The sequence below is a fragment of the Neopsephotus bourkii genome, unplaced genomic scaffold (assembly GCF_033783945.1).
Source record: "Neopsephotus bourkii isolate Nb327-2 ecotype Australia unplaced genomic scaffold, CSIRO-AGI_Nbou_v1 NB_1189, whole genome shotgun sequence".
Taxonomy (NCBI): Eukaryota; Metazoa; Chordata; class Aves; order Psittaciformes; family Psittacidae; genus Neopsephotus; species Neopsephotus bourkii.
In genome coordinates, this window is record NW_026901674.1 from 5,117,635 (window position 1) to 5,140,257 (window position 22,623).

The 22,623-nt window shown below is 40.1% G+C and overlaps 1 protein-coding gene across 1 annotated transcript in view; it reads left to right on the forward strand.

The window, feature by feature from the left end:
• The window catches only part of HSPA12A (heat shock protein family A (Hsp70) member 12A), a 58,920-nt gene extending 49,454 nt beyond the window's left edge, over window positions 1–9,466 (forward strand). Inside the window, exons 8-12 of the mRNA XM_061364245.1 lie at window positions 2,613–2,699; window positions 3,268–3,372; window positions 4,462–4,720; window positions 6,412–6,515; window positions 7,500–9,466. Coding sequence (XP_061220229.1) covers window positions 2,613–2,699; window positions 3,268–3,372; window positions 4,462–4,720; window positions 6,412–6,515; window positions 7,500–8,134 — 1,190 coding nt within the window. The 3' untranslated portion in view covers window positions 8,135–9,466. The remainder of the gene's footprint in view (window positions 1–2,612; window positions 2,700–3,267; window positions 3,373–4,461; window positions 4,721–6,411; window positions 6,516–7,499) is intronic.
• Window positions 9,467–22,623: the final 13,157 nt, after the last annotated feature.

Sequence of the window (22,623 nt, forward strand, 5' to 3'; positions counted from 1 at the left end):
CACTTCTTTAGATTCTTATGGCTAAGTTTTCTTTGCCCACATGGGCTCTTTCTTTACCATTTCTTATTGTCTTTGCTCTCCTGAATGTTTCAGGTTAGCATCAGTTTGCTTTTATAAACTGGTTTGCTGTTTGCTGTTGCTAAACTAGTTTAGGTATTAATCCAACAGACATGTTTGCATGCACTTGAATTTAAGCATGCAAGTAGCTTCATTGCCGTCTATTGGGATATTGTGGGAGTCTCTTAGTATGTTTTACAGTAGTATTTTTTTGCTTTAATTAAAATCAACATTTTACATTGGATCATCTTTTTAATTTGTTGGAAACGGTCACGTGTTCAATTAGCTGCATTATCAAAGCAGCGTTAAGTAACTGGATCTGCAATGAGGCTTTCAGTCTGAGGCGTTCCCGGGTTTTGGCAGATGCTTTTGGACATCACCTTAGGAAGTATCACTAATTACTTTCAACACTCAGGAGTACATACGGTACTGGAATATAGCAATGAATTCATGCTTGTAGAAGAGCAGCTAGATATGGCACTTCTGATTTATTGACCTAGGATCTGTTGTTAATATCAATGTTTTAGGGCTGACTTACAATGAGGGACAGAGATTGGACCACAGTGCAAGTCACTTGCCCAGAGACCCTTTGTAATCAAAGGTTTTTGAGCTTGGTGTTCTACCTGACATTGGAGGAAAACAGGAAAGAAAGGGGAAAAAAGGCAAACGAAGCAGCTGTAAGATGTGAATGCTGCATAATGCACAGATATCCCATCTGTGTGAATTGTAGCAGTTGCACTGATATGGGTGGTAGTGTGCCAATCTATCCCAGAAGGAATTTTTCAGAAGAACTTGTATTTTATCACATTTAGTAGGTCAAAAGAGTGCAGGCAAATGGAAGATGAAGCTAGAAAAGCTATTCCTGTACTTACCAGAGGGTATTTTCTTTTAGTTAGGCAGTCATTACATCATTCTCTCCAATCCATGCCTCTCCCAGCCAGCACTCATCAGATGTGTTCATCAGAGCACAGGCACAGTCCCTTCAGGGGCTCCTTGGCTTCTGTCCCCCTGGTTCATGTCGTGAACCATTCCCAGTATGCGATTTTACATGAACTCACTTTCAGGCCACACAGGGATTTGCCTGTGGGAAAATAATAGGAGAGTTTCTCCCATTAAGATTTTGAAGCTAAGCAGAATTTGGCAGATCATGGATTTCTGCTAAGGAGCTTTTTCTTGGATGAGGGGTAGAAGTCTCCTCCTTGACTTCATATGGTAAAATCTGTTTGGGATGAGAAAGGTTTTGTGTCAAAATTAATGAAAACAAAGTTTGGAGGGAATTAATTTGGGGTTGGAATTAAAATTTCATAAAAGCATGGCAGGCACCCAAGACAAGCTGAGAACAGATTAAGGAGAAAAACCCTTGAAATATAAACAGAGAGAAGCACTCCAAGGACCATATTATTGCTGTGAAGTCAAAACAGAAATTTACTGTCCGTAGCAGCCAGGATAAGCTTCAGTGATACTTAAAGGCTGGCTCTTGTGTTCACTTTTAACCCACAGGAGTGAATGAAAGGGCTGCCATTGACTTCTGTGGGCTCTGGGTCAGGCCCTTGCTAGGACCTGGTGCTTGTTCTGTCACTGAACACTTCACTGTTTAAACCCCTGCTGTGTGCTGCTCTGTCAGTGCAACAAGGCTAATGCAGGCTGTCTGCATCACAGGGTCTTTATAGGAAGGAGGGGGTGCAAGTGGAGCTGCTGATGTTTTTCTGGTGATAGGCACTATAGAAACAAGAAGCAAAACCCATTCAGTGATTTGCATGCTGATATTTTCAGAAAGAATGATATTTTCATGCATGACCAGATGCCTCCCCTTCTGTAGTGTTTTATAGAAGCGCCTTTGAAGGTGAGTGAAGGTTATACAGGGAGTAATTTTGTTTGATCACTCGGTTGTAGAGGTTGATTTAAAGGCATAATAACAATGGTTCTGACTACTCCCTCTCTTCACAGACTTCTGCATCTTTTAAATGTCTAAGTAGGAATTCAGTTCTGTAAGTTAACTGATGGATTTAATATTGCTAGATTCTTTGTAATTGATGCATATTGAAAATAGCATGAGGGTGATCACTTGGCCTTAAGGAGTTACAAGTCTGAAGCAGCGCTTTAGCTGCTTGTTTTGAGACAGGCTGAAAGGCTCGGGAGGTTTCTCTTTGCTTGAGACCCCCAGATCAGCAGCTTTTGTCAATGGGGGTGTCTGGCAGCAGGCTGGGGCTGCCGCCTTGCGGCAAAGGCTGTGCTGAGCACAGCTGGCTGCCAGCCCACTTCCAGACAGTGCTTTGAAACCAGAATATACTAAGGAAATACACCTGACCTGCTTAGAGCTTTCATATTAGGCTATTGGGTTTAATCCAGTTAGTATCAAGGAGGATCAGTATGGCTGGAAAACAATTTTCTATCTTTCTAGGAACAGCGTTATAATGCTCTCGATTCTAATGTGATAATCTTTGTTCATTTGTTTTATTAAGGAATGATAAATACAGATGTCAGCCTGCTTGCACTTGATATCACCTTCTTTGTGCTTTCTTACACTCAGTAAGTTTTTCTCTAATCATGACTAGCGAAGGAACACATCCGTCGCAATCGACAGAGCCGGACCTTTATGGTGGAAAATGTCATAGGAGAGATCTGGTCTGAACTGGAGGAAGGTAGTGTACTTTCTTGAGTAAAATGCTCTCACTTATTTTATATTGTAGGCAAATGTGTTTCCCACAAATGTGCTGTGCACTACCTTGTTCTCATAGTGATTGTAAGTAGGAAAATAAAATAAAATACAAGTTTGTGAGCTGCTCTTAGTTACTAAGGCTGAACTGCAATTGTGTATGCTCTAGCGAAATATGGTTTATTAAGGACATGGAAAAAGCAATCCAGGTTTTAAAATGCAACCAGGATATTTTCCTTGGAGCAGGCTGTGTGAATATGCTGCAGTATCAATTTGGTAGCCTGCTAGAATGTGTATCAGCAGCATGAGAAATTCCACTCAACTACTAATTTAGTTCAGAAGCTAAATCAAGAGCTTTTGAAATCTGGATTTCATACTTGCCATCAGTCATTGCATTATAATTACTAATAAGGAACAAGTATTCAGCTTAGACATTCATAACTTTCTGTAAGTCGTTATCTCTGAGGCTGATAACACCCCTGAGAAGCATATTTCATTGCAGTATGCTGTTGTGATAATCCTAATGTAAATACTATTTCCCTTTGGCAAACTAGGTGACCGTTACATCGTTGTTGACAGTGGAGGAGGCACAGTGGATATAACTGTCCATCAGATCAGGCTCCCTGAAGGACATCTTAAGGAGCTATACAAAGCAACAGGTAGTGTCACTTTCACCATTTGCTTTATTTATGTCATATTTTGACTCGTCAGTGAAGGAAATCTATGCCTTTATTATTCACTGCATTTCACTAACAGTTCTTCCTGAAATAAGGCAACATTCAAAATCAGTATAATCTAGCTGCTATATATGAGTATAATGTAGCATATATGGTAAATCACTTCATGCTTCTCATGCCTTTGGATGGTAAATCTCATAATGGGAGAGTAAGAAACCACCATCTCCTGTGTTATTCACTCTCATGCAGGCCATGACCTCCTGCCTTGGTCCTGGTCTGACTTCTGCTAGTAAAGTTGTCACCTTCTTGTCCTTTGAGAGGTCTCCTGTGTATGTGTATTGCTGCTCTGTCCAGGTATTCAGAGATGTACCTTGGAGGTATGAATAGCTGAGTATCACAAAAATCCTTCTAAAGTGAATGGTGGCAGAATGGAAGCTTCCCTAGATGTAAGGGGAATCTCATATATTTGAGTAATGTCACAGGCAGTGTAACAAGGAGGGTCTGCCATCCCCTGGGAAAAATGCATAATGATTGGTCCCCAACAAAGATATAAAGTGTGATTCCCTGAAGGGTAGTCCCTTCCTGAACTCCCAGTCACCTGTCTTTGCCCTCTAGCTAAGCTGTTAAGCATGAATCAGCTTATTATTTGTTGCTGTGTCTCTGTACCAAGTTAATCTTCATCTGTATGGTTTGTTACTGAGACTTTTCAGTCTTGGTGGCTGTAAGACTATCTCAGGAAACAACCTATAGTGTACATCAAGCCTGTCTACTCCTAAATATGAGTCCAGCCCACACCTCACATGTGGATAAGGAAGCAGTTTCTTCTGCTTCTAATAAAACTGTTCCTGTTTTTTAGTGGTAGTGTTGCAGCGGCTCTGATGGTATAGGAGTAAAAGTGAGACAAAGGTAAGATTATGTTTAGTATCAGACTGTTACACTTAGGAAGGATACCTCTTTCTCTGGACCTTCTCCCATGAGAGTCCTAGTAGTGTCAATTCGATGTGTATTTGTCCAACTTGAAATCTAATAGGCGGTTCAGAATATTAAAGCTGTGTTTTGTTTGTAATGCAGGTGGCCCATATGGTTCTCTAGGCGTGGACTATGAATTTGAAAAGCTCCTGTGTAAAATATTTGGAGAAGATTTTATTGAGCAATTTAAAATCAAGCGTCCTGCTGCCTGGGTAGATCTGATGATAGCGTTTGAGTCCCGTAAACGGGCAGCAGCTCCAGATAGGACCAATCCACTAAACATCACTCTGCCTTTCTCCTTCATTGATTATTACAAGAAGTTTCGAGGTCACAGTGTCGAACATGCCTTGAGGAAAAGCAAGTGAGTAGATGATTGAACCCAGATGAATGCAGAATTAACTACTGGTAGCAAAGACAAATAATTAAAATATCCTAATTACATGGCGACTGAAGAATAATAATGCAAAGATGAAAAAGGATGAGAAAATGGGATTGCCTGAAGTGCAGTTTCCAGAATGAAAAAGTCTGATCAGTCTCGTGCCAAAACTTTCTGTACAGACTTGCACTCTTCTGGTATTGCTTTCTGTGGTTTTCACTAGGCCACCACTGCATCATTTTCCTGAGTCTGGCCATATGTTTTGAACCCCTTATGTGTTCATTAGGAACAGCAGATCAAATACAGAATTGATGTCTGGAAGTTAGCTACCTAGAACCTGAACTTTTAGAGGCCTGGGGCCTGGAACTAATCCAAGATTTTGAGTGAGATGCAGGGATATTTTAATGGCTTGAGGAGAGTTATTAGCTATATCAGATCACTGGTGAAAACATGCACTACTGCATAGAGCCCTACAAGGGGAAAAGCATTCTTCTTTCAAAGTGATGTCGTGCTTTCTTTATTTCTAGTATTTTACCAGTTAATTTGTTCAGTAGGTGGGGAGACATAATGTCCTCCAGAGATTTTAGCTCATGATTTTCAGTATGAGGGAGTTACCCTAAATGATAAGATCATGGACTGCAATAGAAAAGGGAGTGGGGAGAAAGTAGAAGTGGGCATTTTCCCTCTTTTGAAATTATGTGCTACAGGAGATTTGGAGGTGAATAGCATAAAATGGAATGAATAAGAAAGACTATGAATGTAGGGCAGAATGATTGGGATCTGAGAGCAGAAGATGTAATATTTAGTACCTGTACCTTTAGTTCTTTCTGCCTTTTTTAATCCAGTGAATGCTGAATGTTTGAATGCAGGCTTCAAACTCCTGCATCTCTTCCTAAAGTTATTGGTAAATGTACTTTAAGCCTAAAGAACTTGAAATCCAGCTCAGGGTCACTTCCTAAATGAGACTGAGGTTCTGAAATCATTAAACATTTCTGCAAATATTACCCCTCACAAGACCATCTCTTTCTGTTAATAGTTTTAATGGTGAATCTTAGAGGGAATGCTAAATGTTTCCTTCAAATAAAATGCAGTTCAGTGGATAACGCGATAGAAAGAGTATAAAGGTGACATATAATGTGCATGACTGAAAAGGAGATTACTGAGCTTTATGGATGTGTATCTGAGATGGAATAACATAATGCCTGTATTCTCTTAACAAATGTTATGCCTCATTAAAAATGCTGTGCTCCCTTCTGCCTCCTGAGGCTTCCCATACTTGCTTGTTTTCCTCATGTGTTTCCAGTGGCTTTGGCCTGCTTCTGCTATAATCTAAATGTTGCCCTTCTGGGGATGAATCAGTGCTGTTTCAGATGAGCGAGCACTGGATTGACTGCCAGCTGTTTCAGGAAGCAGCTGAGCATTGGTAATGTTACAGAAGGCAATCAGGCAAAGAAAACAGCAATTAGACAAGCACAAATAATAATTCTCCCTTGAAATTTTACATTGCCGCAGCTGGCATGGGGTTAGGGTAAGGTGAGGCACTTTCTTCCGAGTAAAATGCATACAGATTCTGTAAACTCATTCATGTCTTTATTTAGTGTGTCTTGTGAGTGCCTGGCTGTTTCTTACAGCTCAGCTATCATGTATTGATGTACTTTGTACCTGTTCTTTTCCAGTGTGGACTTTGTGAAGTGGTCCTCCCAGGGAATGCTGAGGATGAGTCCGGATGCAATGAATGCTCTTTTCAAACCTACAATTGACCAGATCGTTCAGCACCTTAGTACGTATCTGTGTGTAATCCCACTTTCTGGCTGAGGTGAAACCGAAGCTTTGCCTACCTATTTCAAACCAGTAACTGGAATTAAAGTCAAATGACCCCCCTAGTATGCACTAAATGTGTGTAGTAGTTAGGAGAATAATAAAACTAAGGGACATCACCTTAACATTCCTGCTTAGTTCTAGTACTAGTTATTGGATGTGATTCAGTCCTGTTACCGCATAAGCTTCAATTATTCTGTATTTCCAGGGCTATAAGCATTCAGAAGATTAAAATGCACCGACAACACAGATCCTGCTTTTCATTTTCCTGTTTCAGGCAACAACTAAATAATGCCACAGATATAACTAGTTTCCTGCTATTAAGATGTCTAGTTCATTTCTCCTCAGTGGAAGGTCACATTTGTCCATGACCATCCAAATCACTGACATTTCTAAGCTCAAATAATAGATGAGGCATCGTGGTAAAAGTACTTCCAGGCATGGCTTAAGCAGCTCTGAATTTATTTATCCAGTAATGGAAAATGGCAAAGACTCATTGGGAAATTTATTATTTAAAGTTTTCCTGGTAGAAGATTAGATTTGTATCAAGTAACACATGTAATAATAACATGTAAAATACATGTACTGAGCAAAGTATTTCTCTTCTACACCTTAAAAAGCACTAATTGAGTTGCAGTTGAATCATGCTTTGCTTGCTATATTTGAGGAATTAATAGGTAAATTTATGAGGTCACAACTTAGTAAGACAGGTAATGCAGAGCAGCTTATATTTGAGCAGGGAAGAAGAGACCTAGGATTACAGTAGTTGTGACAGATAACTCGGTCTTGCTGCCTCAGTTGTTTGAACTAAGAGTGAGTCTACAACTGAAATGTATGATTTTCTTGGAAGTTGGGACATTCAGTGCACTCAGACATTAGGAGTTTCACCTGCTTTGCCTTTTCACACTGGATTTTTCTCTAATGAACAGGCTCTCTTTCTCTTTAGGTGATGTGTTTGATAAGCCAGAAGTGACCAATGTCAAGTTTCTGTTCCTGGTGGGTGGCTTCGCTGAATCCCCCTTACTCCAACAAGCTGTCCAGAGTGCTTTTGGTTCGAGATGTCGAGTCATCATTCCTCAGGATGTGGGGCTCACCATCCTCAAAGGAGCTGTTCTCTTTGGTCTAGACCCTGCTGTCATCAAAGTGCGGCGTTCACCTCTCACCTACGGTGTAGGTGTGCTTAACCGCTTTGTGGAAGGGAAGCATCCACCAGAGAAGCTTCTAGTCAAAGATGGCACACGCTGGTGCACTGATGTCTTTGACAAGTTTATCTCAGCCGACCAATCTGTAGCCCTTGGAGAAACTGTGACACGCAGTTACACACCTGCCAAACCTTCTCAGTTAGTAATAGTGATCAATATCTATAGCTCAGAACAAGATAATGTTAGCTTCATCACTGAATCTGGAGTGAAAAAGTGTGGCACCCTTCGCTTGGATCTCACGGGAACTGATGCTTCAGTGCCAAACCGGCGGGAGATCAAAACGCTTATGCAGTTTGGGGACACTGAAATCAAAGCCATGGCCATTGATGTTGCCACCTCTAAAAGTGTCAAAGTTGGTATTGATTTCTTAAACTACTAACAGCCCATTTTCCCCCACCACAGCCTGTTTGTGAGACTGATCTTCCACTATCCCAATTTTTTGACTTTCATATGTCATGTCATCAACTTGAATTTCAGCAGGCTATATGAGAACAGCTTCTAAGGTGGGGTATGTCATGTTTGTGCCCTTTGACCAAAGGCTGGGTTTTGAAAGACCCATAAAAGTTTTGGGAGCAAAAGTTTCAGAGGTAGTAAAAGTTCCCAAGTTACTCAAGCATGCTTAAAGACCTACCTTTATTAAGTAAATACTGATTATTGTTGGCTCCTGATGATTAGTTAAAAAGATATAAAACCATAATCTCTTTGCCTTGTTATTCCTCTTTCTCCCAAGAAAAGCTCACCCTGGTTGTTGTAGGGGGTGTATCCGTGTGGGGTATCTCTGTAAACAGCACCATCCTCTGGCAATGGGAACAAATTAGTAGTCCGTGGTGTTCTTTTGATTTTGCCCTATGCTTTTAATATTTTAAGTGCTGAAAATCAATGACTTAAAGAAATGAGAACTGAGTTTCTTAAATTCTAAGATCATATGGAGAAGAAGATTCTCAGAAATCCTTAAAATTAGCTTTAGGAAATAGAGATATACATTAAGAGCCTAATAGTGATTGCTCCAGTTTGAAAACAAGGCCTTTCTTGGCAAAGCTGTCAGAATAAGCTGTTGGATTAAATAGGAAGCATTACCCTCAATATACTTTGAAAAAGGAATAACAAAGCTATTTCCATTTTAGGTCTTCTAAACTTATTTTTATTAGTCTCCATCTGTGATCATAAAATCACAGAATAGCTGAGGTTGGAGAGGACATCCATTGACTGTCTGGTCCAAACTCTTAGCTTTAAGCAGTGTCAGCTAGAGCAGGATGCTTTGTCCAGTTCTGAATATCTCCAAAGATGGAGATGCCTGAACTCTGGGCAACCTGTTGACAACCCTCAATGTGAAAGAGTTTTTCTTATTTTTAAACAGAATTTCTTGTGTTTCAGTTTGTGCCCTTTGCTTCTTGTTCCTTCACTGGAAACCTCTGAGAAGTCTGTCTCTATCCTCTTTACTGTCTTCTTAGGCATTTATATACATTCCTAGCATCTCTTGAGCCTTCTCAAGTCTGGAGAGTGTCAGCTCTCTTGGCCTCTCTTCACATCACAGATATTCCAATTCCTTAATCATCTTCATGACCCTTTGCTGGTCTCACTTCAGTATGTCCATGTCTCCCTTGTACTAAGAAGCACAGAACTGGATCTGGCACTCCAGATGTGGTTTCATCAGGGCTGGATAAAGGGGAATAATCACCTTCCTTGACCTGCTGGCAATGCTTTCCCTAATGCAGCCTGTTCTTTGTTGCAAGGGCACATGGCTGGCTCATGGTCAACTTTGTGTCTGCCAAGACCTTGAGGTCTTTTTCCAAGCTGTCTCCCTGCCAGTTGGCCCACAGTGTATACTGGTGCATGGGGTTATTCCTCCCCAGGATCAGGACTTCGCACTTCCCTTCATTGAACTTTAAGAGGCGCCTGTCTGCACATTCCTCCAGCCCGTTGAGGTCCCTGTGACCCATCTGGTTTATAAGCACTTCTCCAATGGATTATATTTCTTTTCTTGTTAATTCCTGTGTTAAGGTTTGGAAGTAGTTAGATGGTGGCTGTCCAGGAAGATTTAAACAAAAGAGAGAGAAAACATCCAGACCAAAAGTTCCTTGATATGTTTTGAGTAGCAAACGTTTTAATTGGGTAAAATATATTTCTGGGTTGAGTTGAATGGCCAGTAAAGTGGAAAGCAGAAGCCAGGAAAATGAAACTACAAATAGCATTAAATAAGACATTCCTCACATGGCTCTGAGCACACAACTCTAACACAGGTAAAACACTGATGGTCACAGTAGCATCTTGTTTTCCAAACTTTCTGGAGATGTTTCCTTAAGCACATTCAACTGGAAAATCTCTTCTGCAACTGGAACAGGTTTTATATTGCAAAATGGTATAGGTGCATCATTTCTGAGACCTACAATCTGCATCTGCCATCAACTGGCAACTTCAGATTTAAATCCAAATCCCACTCCAGATTGGCAGACTGATACTGTCCTATAGAATCGCCCTAAAATGCTGACACTGTCAGAGCATTTATGCAGAGCTGCCTGATTACCTGCTGGAATTCACTACATTTTTGAAGCTTTGCAATGTTAATTGTTAAGCTAAATCTTCCTTTCTAATAAGTTGAGCATGAGTTAAATCCATCACTGTCACTTTTGGGAAATGAAAGCTTTATCAACTATTTCACTGGTTTACATTCTAATCCTGCACTTAAGCTTTCTGTGTTTAGCCTGGAGTTTCACCACAGTGAAGAGCTGCAGAACTGATCTCCTGCATTTTGCCATTGAGTTTTGTGTCTCCTGCAGAATGCAGCATTGTATTCTGCATTCAGCTTTAAGAAACAAAAAAAGTAAAGGAAAAAACATAAGGACTATGGAGAATGCAAGTCACGGTATCTGGCTGGATATTTCTATAATTACAAAGTGTGCTTGCTAGCATTCGGATTCTTGCTGCCTGCTAAATGCTTTAAAAGCTAAATACTGGGATTTGGTGTGTGTGTGTCTGTTGCTTTCCATGGTTTACAAACAAGAGAAACTTTAAGATGAGTTATGAACAATATAATTTTATGTATATACAATATTTAAATATTGTACAGACTCTTTCTTTCTACAGTGCTATTTTCTTGTATAAAAATGCTCTTTGCCTCTGTTGATTTCATTCAGCTGTTAATTTTAAATAACATAATTTCTCAATCAGCTTCTGTAATTATAGCCTTTTAAAGATGGTAAGATATGAAATGTAAAAGGCTGATCTTATAATAATAGGAAAGAAATGTTGGTGTGTCAGAGAATACAACATTCTTCCTGCAACGCAAGTCATAGCAGTTAAGCCTGTTACACAGATGCACTAAAACATCATTGCTGGGATTTTCATTTCTTTGTTTCAGACGGTGACCATTCCACCTCCAGCAGTTTATCATAATAATGGATGAATCCTCCTGTAAAACCAAGTTAAAAATTAGGTAGTTTGATCTGGATATACAGCTTCTTCACTAGGTTTTGGGGTTTTCTTAAGGATCTTCCATAGTATAAAAATACCCAACAACCAAAGAAACAGAAAACTACCTTCCAAAGCCAGGCAATGCTGATTTATTGTAGCTGCAGGTAAGACCCAGTCTACCACTACTACCTACCAAAAGACAAACTTCTTAAAGAAAAATAGGCTTTGTTGTCTTTGCATCCTATGTTAAACTGAGTTGCTGCAGTTCAGCACAGGTTTGTTTCTGGTAACCTTAACACAGAATTTGGTATAATAAATGGTAGCAACCTCCCCTTCTCCCTTCTGAAGAGGAGATGACGTGCAAGAAAGATGAGGTGGCCCATGGTTTTGTGTTGCTTCTAGTCTGTCTGCAGGGCATGCTAAGGGTATTTCTGCAGCTCTTCTGAAGCATGGTTCCCTGCACAGTAGCGATTCTCTGCCCTTTCTTAACCTCACCTTTTCTAAGATCCCATCTGGATCCAAGCTAAAATTACTCTAACTGTAAAATGTGATTTGCACATTTTTGCACTTCCTCATTCCGTCTGATGGGAGCACTATCAAGCTTATCTTTGCAGAGCACTGAACTATGGAACAAACTCCCAGCTGTCCTTGTTGCCCTCTTTAAGAATGGAAAATTTAGCTTGTCTCTCTAAGGAGTTAGAATTGTAAGTAGAATATTATGCTGTGGTCTGTAGTCTATAACCCAGTTAAACAACCTTACGTTGTAAGCGGCATGTGGGTGCCCATTTTGATAAAGGATGTTAGGCTATAAAATTAATATGACATTTACTAGGAAAAAAGTCATTTTTAGGGTAGAATTCTGATACTTTTGCAGGAGATTCCCTGCAGAGCGTTTTATTGGTAGGGGTTTCAGATGACATTGTGCAATGTTGTGTTGAAAAGACAAGGCCAGCTATCCTTAGGGAAAGAGGAAGGTCTTGGTAGAAGTTTTGCTCTAAGCAGCAACTTGCAAGTTTGGGTCCAAGTTACTTAAGTCTAGGATGAAAGTTAGCAGCTAATTGTGATGGAATGATTAATTGTGCTAGACTATGATAAATGTGCTGTGATGGTTAGGACAGTTTACATTGGTATGAATATACCAATATTATATACAGGAGTTTTAATGCATTATTATGAGAAGGCTAATTATATATTGCAGAGATTTAATTGCCAAGATAAGCTGCATATTTATGATATGAAGTGGCTTAAGCGGATGAATAGTATAGAAGTTGTTGGGCATAACGTCACAGTACTCACCTGCTTGAAATAGTCCTAAAGTATATTATGAAACCAACCATTGTGGTCTTGTTCACCTCTGTGCAAGATAAATTCAGATTTCACTGATGTTTGGAGCTGTTCACAACTTGTCTGGATTGTATCTTGAGTGTTCTTGTGTCTCCAATCATGTCAAATAAAATACTGTAAAACTGATTTTTCTTCTTGGGTGTTACTGGTTTTCTGAAAATGGTTATAAAAAGAAACCTAAATTGATTATGGAAGTGAGGAAGGCCAAGTGCGTTTGGATGCTCCTTCATATGTGTAACTGAGAAAAGTGACACCAACCATATGTACTGCTTATGAGATCTCTTCAGTCTTTTAGATGTGTGGATGCCAACAGTCTTTGCCAAGGGCTGGCAGGCCCGTGGGGACACACACAGCTCTTCAGCAAGAGGCTGCTGCATTTCTACTTCACTTGTGAACTTTCTAGGGGGGCTCCATATGTGCCTAAGGTACAAGTCCACAGGTGGTGATTACTCAAGGTCCACCCAACTTGGTGTAGCTCTGAGTAGGGTGTCTGTTGGAGTCCAGACAGAAAGACTTTGGATGATATCAAGAGCAGATGGTGTATTTTCTGTGATGATGCTCTGAGAGAGCCAGGAAATCAAGTATGAAAAATGATATATCGAAGAGGACTTGTCAAAGGCTGGTTTATTGTTAAAATTCTATCATCAGACCGAAAAGCTGTTGTATTTGCATGAGAGTGTACATCCTTATTGTGTGTTTCTAGATCTAGGATCGTTAAGTAAGGTCCAGCTGCACTGAAAAAGGCTTGTATAACAGTGTGTGCAATATTACACTTTTCTGCTAACCATTGCAGGCCATGTCCCTCTGAAGTTCAGCAGTGTTGCCACTAGATCCAAGACAATTCAGTGGTGTCTGTGACCTTAGTCTACAATGCTGCTCACATGCAAAGATGCAGAGAATGAATTGAGCAGCCACTACACCCCAACTTCCACCTATTTGCTGCAATGAAGGTGTTTTACAAGTGCTTTATGACTATAATTATAAACACCATCCTAATAGGCTAGGCACTGTATTTAACTTGTAATGAACTTGATTTCAGCTAAACATTCAATTAATGTTACTAGTACAATGGGAAATATAATTACAGTCTTCAGGACACATTAAGAACCAAATTTTGCTTTCAGTGTTCTAGCGCATTGCTCTGGTATCCAGGGGAGTTTCATGTGTGTGCAGTCAGAATTCCATCCTTTCACTGGACTTTTCTAAATCTTAAGGTTTTCTCATATGAGTATGTTAATATTTAAAGTCACAGCCTCATCTTGATAGGAAGGAGTCTGTATAAATTGTTGGATTTGCCAAGGTCACATAAATCCCAATGAAATTTGCAGATGACGTTTTCATGTTAATAGGCATGGAATAAAACAACTTATAAATCAACCTCTGTGACAGCAGTGTCCAGCTTCCCCAGAAAGATTCTTTCCTCTCAGCTTCCTAAGCATCTACCTGAAACATCACCCAGGCATCTGTCTTAAGGATGATGGATTCGAATCCCATAAGTGAATGGGCTGCCTGATTTTCAAGAGATCCATCATGGGTAAACAGGTGAGAATTGCAGATGCTTTATGTAAATGGGATTCAGGCCTGGTATTTGCCAATCCCGTTGGATACTGGTATTGGAAAACTTGTTTCTGCTTTTTTAGGAATAAATTCTGTAGTAGTAATATAATGAATATAACAATATATTAGTATTACTAATAAAATATTAATACTAAATAAAATATTAATAGATATTTATAATAAAAATCACAACATTTTTACAGTACTATAATAAATTCTGTTGTAATATAGTTCTCATTCATCCCTTGCTGTGTTCTAACACAGGGAAACACTTTTGTAGTTGGACCGCTGTAGAGTTACAACGATGTATTGAGGAGGGCAGAATTTTGTGCCTTTTTTTTCTTTCACCTTAGGAATCTGAAAGAAAAAAATTTGTCCAAGAGCCTGTGCAGTTCCACAGATGCAAAGATCAATTTCTTGCAGCAAAAGCTGTCTTATGCTACCCTGAAAATGCATCATAGCAAATGTCAGGAGTGCTGGGTAGCCTCTAGGAGGTGATGATGTTCATGGTGTATTTGTGATGTGCAAGTTCACGATGGCTCTGTTCTCTTATCTGTGACTTAACATTTGGACATGATCACAGATAAAGCAGCAAGATTATCTCAGCTTCACAAAGGGGTATATCAAAAGCAGCTGAGCATATACCTCACTGATATCATGGGACTAAGTGCAGTGTATTAAGTTAGCTAACTGCAAACATTTTTCTGCAAACCAAGAACTTCTGTATCTTTGTTTAACGTACAGTTGTGTAGGTGCTGGCTGGCTACAATTTTGAAGTAGTATTTATTTCCTTATTTTTCAGGGACTGTAATAATGGGGAAAGTTTACTGGGTGCTATATCCCAGGAGCACTGGCTTTGTGCCCAGAGCAAAAGTCATCAAACTAGGATATAGTGTTTGCTATTATATAAAGGTAAAAAATGGTTGTGAGGACTTGGTAGGTTGCAACTGCTATGATTCTTCCATCAGTGTCCACAGGTGAGCTTATAGAAACATGGAGAAATGAGAAACACAATACAAGCTTACTCTGGGACTATTGTGTGCTGCAGCAGATGAGGACAATACTGGGTTGAGTTCAAGGAAACCAAAGGAATCAGCTGAAAAGGTGTGCAGCCAGGGTTTGGATGTGGGAGGACAGAGGCATTGTTGTGCTCCAGCAGTAACTGAAGGTCAGGGAAGGTTTCAAAGTAGAAAGGAGTGGTGAGACCGACAGCGGTGAATGTTAAACCATAGTAATCTAAGGAGTTAGAAAGGTTGCTCTCCCTTTCCTAAGGACAACAACTATTTCCTTCCCTCTGAGGAATAAGCTCTGCACCTCAAGTAGGGAATTCCGTCTGCCATCAGCTGATAAGAGCAGACACCAGTCTGTGCACATCCTCTTCCTCTAGTACAAAGAGCAACCTCGGTGCTGACCTGATGCTTCCCACACAAGTGTGCTGCATTCCATGCTCGTGCCACCACTGCGTATTTGCTAACACGTACCAGGGCTGCAGCTGAAGCCCTGCAGTACGATGTATAGTTAACAGAGCTTTTACTTTTCATCCAGTGACAATCATAATGGATCTATTTTATCAGCCTGTTCCTCCCACCAACACACACACATGCAGATGACTACTGACTCCTCAAAAGGAGCAAAGCTGAAGGAAGTTAACTGTGCACAGAGCTGAATGCAGCAGGAAAGATGCTGTCCTGCATTCTATCTGCAGGGGTTCCTGTATGGAAGTGTATAGTTCCATGAATGACATTACAGCATCCTCCTTCTCCTAAATGAATTTTATATTTTGTTTTGTCTTAGGGTTGAGACACAGTAGATTGAAGCCCCAAAAGTGCCACACACTTATCAAGGATGCTACAGGACTGAAGGGATGTTGCCAAAATACACTGATCACATAGGCAGTTTATACTATTAACCATGGCTTTAGATTTTACCCCTTTTTTCTTCTGTATCTCCATGCAGACCCATCCAGTATTTTTGCTGACTGCAGTTGCAGCTCTGTTGGAGAGTCACAGGAGATGCATGTACCTGGGAGAGGACATCAGCTATATCTCACCATCCTGCAGCAAAACAGTATTAGTTCTTCCCGAATTGCTCTAAACTCCTGTTCAGTCTGGTTTTAGACCTTCTGATGCTGCAATGATACTACCTGCCCAGGCACTTTATTTGTGTTTCACTGTCTAAAGTTTTACGTAATAACTCTGACTCTCCGTGGCTGTCCTACTCCTAGGGACCATGGATGATTTCATCCCATCCCTGCTCTGACAGCTTTTGACATATCTGAAGACTAGTTTCATGCTTGCCCTGAATCTAATTCTCTAAACAAACCCCATGTTTCAATTATGTTTTATAAACTGGTGATCTTTTCTACTGTTGGCAGCACTGAGGATTAGACAGTGGGTGCACTATATTTGAGGCACGTTGTGGTTTTGGTTTCTGCAAACATTGATCAAAGGCTGCTTTGTGTGCAATCCAAAGGGTGTGTGTTTAAATCTTAGGAGCTTGTTGCAATGGTTAATATTGCATTGACTGGGTATGGTGTTGATAAGTTGCACTTATGAGGGGACCACAAATCATGGTTGTGAACCATACTGTGAGGTTTGCATTCATTTGCCATCGGAATTTGCATTGTTAAAGTGTTTTCCTCGAATCACCACAGTAGAGGAACTGCAGCTTCCTATACTGTGGGACTTCTGATGAACTACCTGTGCTTTGCTGACCTGAAGCACGTTCAGCTTTTCAGCTACATGAAAAATGCTGCAATGAAAAACTTCAAAGAGGGTGAGAAATCTCGGCCTTCCTGAATGACTTGAAGGGGAAGTTTAGGCAGGATACATGGAGCTTTCAGCTGTGATTTTAAAGTGCAATAGAATTCTCCAACTGCAGAAAATGGGCTCCACTATGAGGTCAAAAACTGATTTTTTCTGGTAGTCACCCCTACTTTTGACGAGGTGTCAGCATCTCTGGTCTTTAATTCTCCCTTACATACCCGCTGTCATTAAATCCCTGACACTTCTCATGTGGTCTTACGGGACATATTGTGCTTTGGAAAATGAGGATCTAAAGGAAAAGTGTCAGAAAACAGCACTTTGGACTCAGTCACTTGATTGCGATTTTACTCAGGACTGACTGGTGGGGGAGAATTATGTGATAGCTTGGTAGCTTCCCTATGCTCCATCATCCAAATCTGTGAGACTTGATGCTAATAATGTATGTTAAGCATTACGTAGTGATATTTCTCTCTGCTTAGCCAATGGAGAAAGCAGAATCGCTGCAAACAATAAGACAGCTCTCTGGTGTAACCTCTGTAATACAAGATTTGTTTCACCTATCCTATTCTACACCTCCACAAAGGTGAAATGAATCATTTTTCACATTGTCTCCATAACCAAAAGCCCTCACCAGAACAAAGAATATAGAATTGTTACGAGCGTCTTGGTGTGACCAGAGAACCCCAAAATATCTGCCTTATAGATATGTATAGTCTGAAATTCCAGTCTTTGTTGGGAATGGCAGAAGAGATGACCCTGTTTTGGATGCCAAAGCAAAGCAAAAACAAGTGGTAAAACTCTCCAGATGTACTCACCTCGTGGGGGCTTTCAGTGTGTCGAGTTACGTTCATCTTCCCAGAGTACTATTAGCATATTCACCTACATTTAAATAATTAATTTTCTCATTATATGCCAACTCTTAATTTTTGGTTCTTTCAGGTTTATTGAAATCTGTGACAAGAGGTAGCGATACGAGGAAACGTTTGGTTTCTGGTTTGTTAATCAATTCCATAATATCTCATTCTTCACAATTGCTTTATTTAATAGCACCAATTTCTGCTTTCAGGTCTTGACTTCCCTGTTAAGCATTCAAGTTTCTGAATTCTTTTTAATCTTTTAACCTTTATCCCTTTGAGTATTTTTTTTTCTCAGCCTATAATTTATTATACAGTCTCCTGTCAGAGGAGGAGGTAGACTCGGTGATTTTTACTGTATTGCAAATTATAATTATTATCGTTATTTGCATTAGTAATGGATTCATTCTTACCACTGAAAACAATTCCATTATCTGATCAGTCAGTTATCTTCAGATTGTCCGGGATCATATATTTTCATTAGGCACCTCATTCTCTGTGGGTCAAAAGGAGAATTATTCTTCAGTGCAGTCACTTTTCTCTTCACTTGTAACGTTTTCCTCGGTTAAAAAGAAGTTTTTAATCCTCTACAAGCATCCTTTGCAACAAAAATAAGCCCCTTTATCCTGCTGTGTCACTGTTCCTTCAGACCCAGCAAGGAATGGCACATCCCTGCTGTGAACTGCCCTTCAACATCCTTTCTGTCACAGCAGCCGGAGAGGGTTTGTAATTCAAGTTCAGTGGGAGGCTGATTTTCATGACCCAGCAAAGACATTTTGACTCCTCTTTGAATTACAGCAAAGGTTTGAGGATCTACAGTCTCTGATGAATTGAAGAAACCTCCTTTCCCAACTCTCTGTCTCTGCTTCCTGTGGGAGATGCAGGTTTGGAGATTGATGATTACAGAACAAGGGTGCAGATGGAGCAAACTTATGCTCCCCTCTGACCTGCTGCTGAATTTCCTGTGTCTCTCCAGGGGTATAAGAGGCTCAGATAGCACTGGTTTCCAAACTGTAAGCCGAAGGGAACTGAGGAAAGCTGGAGAGAGCTGTAAGGTCAGGCCACAGATCCTACTGAGCAGCCTTGGTGAGAGCTGAAGGTGGTGGAGAACCCCTTTCACACTCCTCTCCTATTGATTTTTATTCCCTCAGCAAGAGAGAGATGGTGTTTGAGTAAGGAATTAAGGACAGTAAGGAAAAGATTTTCCATCTAAAACAAAAGACTGGGTTTAAGCAGCTCCTTTAAAGTTTCTGTAGCTCAAGTCAGGCTGTAGTTACCAAATCCAATGCCCCATGTTCAGAGAAGGAGGGGATGGCTTCTGTTCTTCTATCATTTCAGGCAAAATATGCACATGCTCATTGCATGTTTCATATCCCATGTAATTAAGGTGATGAATATATTCCTTCTGCATGCAGAACCTCTTCTGAGCGAGAACTGGTACTGCTGTCATGGGAGAGGTTGCTTTCCAAAGAGGATAATCAGCACTCCCAGGAAAATCCCAATTCTGAAACTGCACACCCCAAACTGAGGTACCCAGGCCACCGGTGCTGTGCATTTTATGAGAGCAAGTGAGAGGTATGTTTACCTAAAATCATAAGCAAAATGATAATAAGGTGAATTACTGTGTGAAAAGTGCATTTTTTTGATGTTTAGATGCAATTTCCCCCCCCCCCCCCCCCCCCTTCAGCTCCCTAACTGGTTTGATGTGAAGCAATTATCTACTTCATGCAATTAAAGGTAAGATTTGCCATAAGATATGTACCAAAAAAGTAATTACATGTACCATAGCACAAAGAGGGACTTGAATGCAACTTTTGTCTTTGGGTCTCGAATAGTATACGTTTTCAATATACTAGCAAGTGTGGCAACCACTCCGTTGTTACTGTGGGATTGAATACAGCATTGTGACTAATTTAAAGTGCACTTTGCTTCTTGTTTCTGTTTGTATACAGGCAAAATTTAGAAGTAAGTGTCATGTATTAATATCGTTTCAGTTAGGGGCATGGGAGCATCACATCGGCCTTGTCCTTTCTTCCTCTGCCCCCTATTGAAGCTTTCTGTTCTGACTGATTAGGAATGCTGATACATTTCACCCTTTCCTTGTCTTCAAATTGTAGAGGGTTTGCAGAGGCAAAAAAAAATCGGGTGTCTGAGCTTACTATATGATTTCTTTGGCAAAAGAAGGTGTTTTCTTCAAGGGAATCTCCTTTTTTTCCAAAGAAAGTGTTTCTATTTTTTATCAGTAACAAGATGTTGACAAGTTTAGTCTTGTTTTTTTTCAGTTAAATACAACCATACACAGTATACATTTCTGAAGTATGAGGGCATGGCAAAATAGCTTGTGATTTACACTCAGACGAAGAACAAAACAACCTTCAGGCATAACATCATACCACTCCTATTTGCAACCTCTGAGGACACATCCCAGAAAGGTATGGCAATAAATATGCGTACATACATAACCCTGCCAGCTGTGGCTAGGTGATGAAAGCTCTAATACAGCAAACTAGATTACCAAAACCCCTCAAGAGGTTCAGGAAGGAGAATTCATCAATGCCAAATTAGGAACTTTTACATATCTCTTGAAAGATAGAACCTCATTATCCTCCTGATTTATGAAGCAACGTAATGACTGTAGACAGTATTGTCTAAAGACAACAATGAGCACTGCTATATCTCAGTAATAATTAGAGTCACATGAAATCTTCCAGGTTTTTCTTTATTGTTCTCCAATGATTTGTAATACAGGAGCGAAATACATTGCGCTTGGCAATCTAAAATGTAATGAAAATACGTGGCCCAAGTTGCTCCCATATTTAAAACTCGGATGGCAGTGCTGCCCACCAACAAAATAATAGTCATTTGTGGCAGGAATTATAAACCCTAAACCACAGCTCAAAGCGTTGTTCACCAAATTACTCTTTCCATATCCACAATTACAGCCATTTGTTTTCTTATACTGATAACAAAAGATCGGCATTTTAAGATCGGCGCTGTGCTACTCTTCCTTTAATAAATAAAGTGAGCTTTTCAAATGCAGTAAAATGGTGCAGATAGAAATCAAAACATTTCTACAGCTCAAGATTCAATCAAAGACTTGCCATGAATGGTGTTATATTAAAGTTAAAAAAAAATAATCAATTTAGTGTGTATTTTTGACCACGGTTTGTCACAAATAGCATTCCCAATAGATAAGAATGATTATATGGTAAAGAGCGTAATTTATATATCTCAAGCACTATGCTTTTGTCACTGCCATCGTTAAGGAATTTGACACGTTTGCAGGAGAACAATATATGTCAACTGAAATGTATACCAATTAGCCATAAATGGGACACTGAAATGAATGATGCATGTGCATGCTATACTTACAAGTAATAACATGTGGTTTAAAGTCGCTTGCGTTTTCAAACAAGAATTCTTTTTATGTTGTCATTTAAAAAATCTAATATTTCAAAAGGTCAGGAATAAATAGCACCATTAGCATTAAAAGCTAGCTAACGGGAAAGTAATTTGTTGTTCATTTAACATTGCATTTTATGTAATGGCTTTGTAAAGTGTTCGGAGAAGGGGGAGAGATTTTCACTTTGCTAAAACAAGATGACGGCAGCTCCGGTTCATTATTAAAAGGAGATTTTGTATTATGCTATTGTCAACTTTAACGTGTAGATTCTGTTAGGTGTTTGTTAAAATTACATGGGCTGCTGAAGTGGCTATGGCAAAGGATAATGCAGGGAATATCATGGCTGTCAAAACAATTGTGTAGGCAAGAATCTGCTTATACTAAAGTAAAGGAACAAAAGACAAAAGAGAAACTCTGATGCAGTGTTACGAAGTTAATAACCCTGTTGAAGTTTCCTCAGCAGGTGGTACTGAGATCAGGAAGGCAAATCCTAGAGGAGACAGATAGTCAAGGCAGAAGGAAGGAGGCATTGTCAAAGGGATACAGGGTACATGGAAACCCATCACATGCCAGCTCCTGTGCCTGTGCTTATTTTCCTCTCAGTAAACCTGTAATTATTCATCTCTCTGGAGTGGAGATGTGGGTTCCTCCTTGGGCTGGATACCATGAATGAAAGGTGAAAGCGTGTAGAATCCTGTGACTCGATACTCTGCCTCCTACCCTCAGCAACCCAAAACTGGACTTACTGCAACCTTATGCAGGACAAACAATTCACATCCTCAAAACTCATTAAGCCTTATTGTCTTACTCCAGCACTATAGGGCTGACCACAGATGGGAAAAACTGGAGCCAAAAGGAGTGTTAGATTGTACCCTTCACAAACAGTGTAGGATGGGAAGAAAACATGCAGAACATCTCTGCTGTGCTCTTGCTTGCTGCACAGGGAAGGAAGCAATGTAATGAGGGAAAGACACAAGTAATATCTTCAAGGTGGAAAACATCTTGTTTCCCTCTTGAGAAGCTGGAAAAGAAATTGGCTTAGCATTTAATACCCTATATATCTATGACAGTATAGCAAAGGTTGATTTCTTTACTAATTCATACGTTTATTCCCTATTAGCCTCCCTTGGGCAAGGTTTCAGGGGACTCAGAAAACAGTGATTCTCCAGATCTAAATGTGATTTATACTGTGCTCTCAGCGCAGCACAACTGGGTAGTGCCCTTTAATCTGGGTAAGAAGCATAAGTGTGATTTAGAAGGTTTTTAAAGTTAAAAGCAAACCTGTACATCTCTGACTAAAACTGAAATCACCAGGGGATATTCTCTTCAGCTGGGTTAAACCAAGGAACAGGTTAGTAGATGAGACCCTCACTGACATGATTTACTGGTGCTCCTACGTAATGGTTGGACTTGATGATCTTAAAGGTCATTTCCAACCTTGTTGATTCAATGATTTTATTTGAGCTCTGACCATGCCCATAGATTGCCAGTCGTGAGTGCTGATGGTTCTTTTTCTGCTCTTCACAGCCCGTCC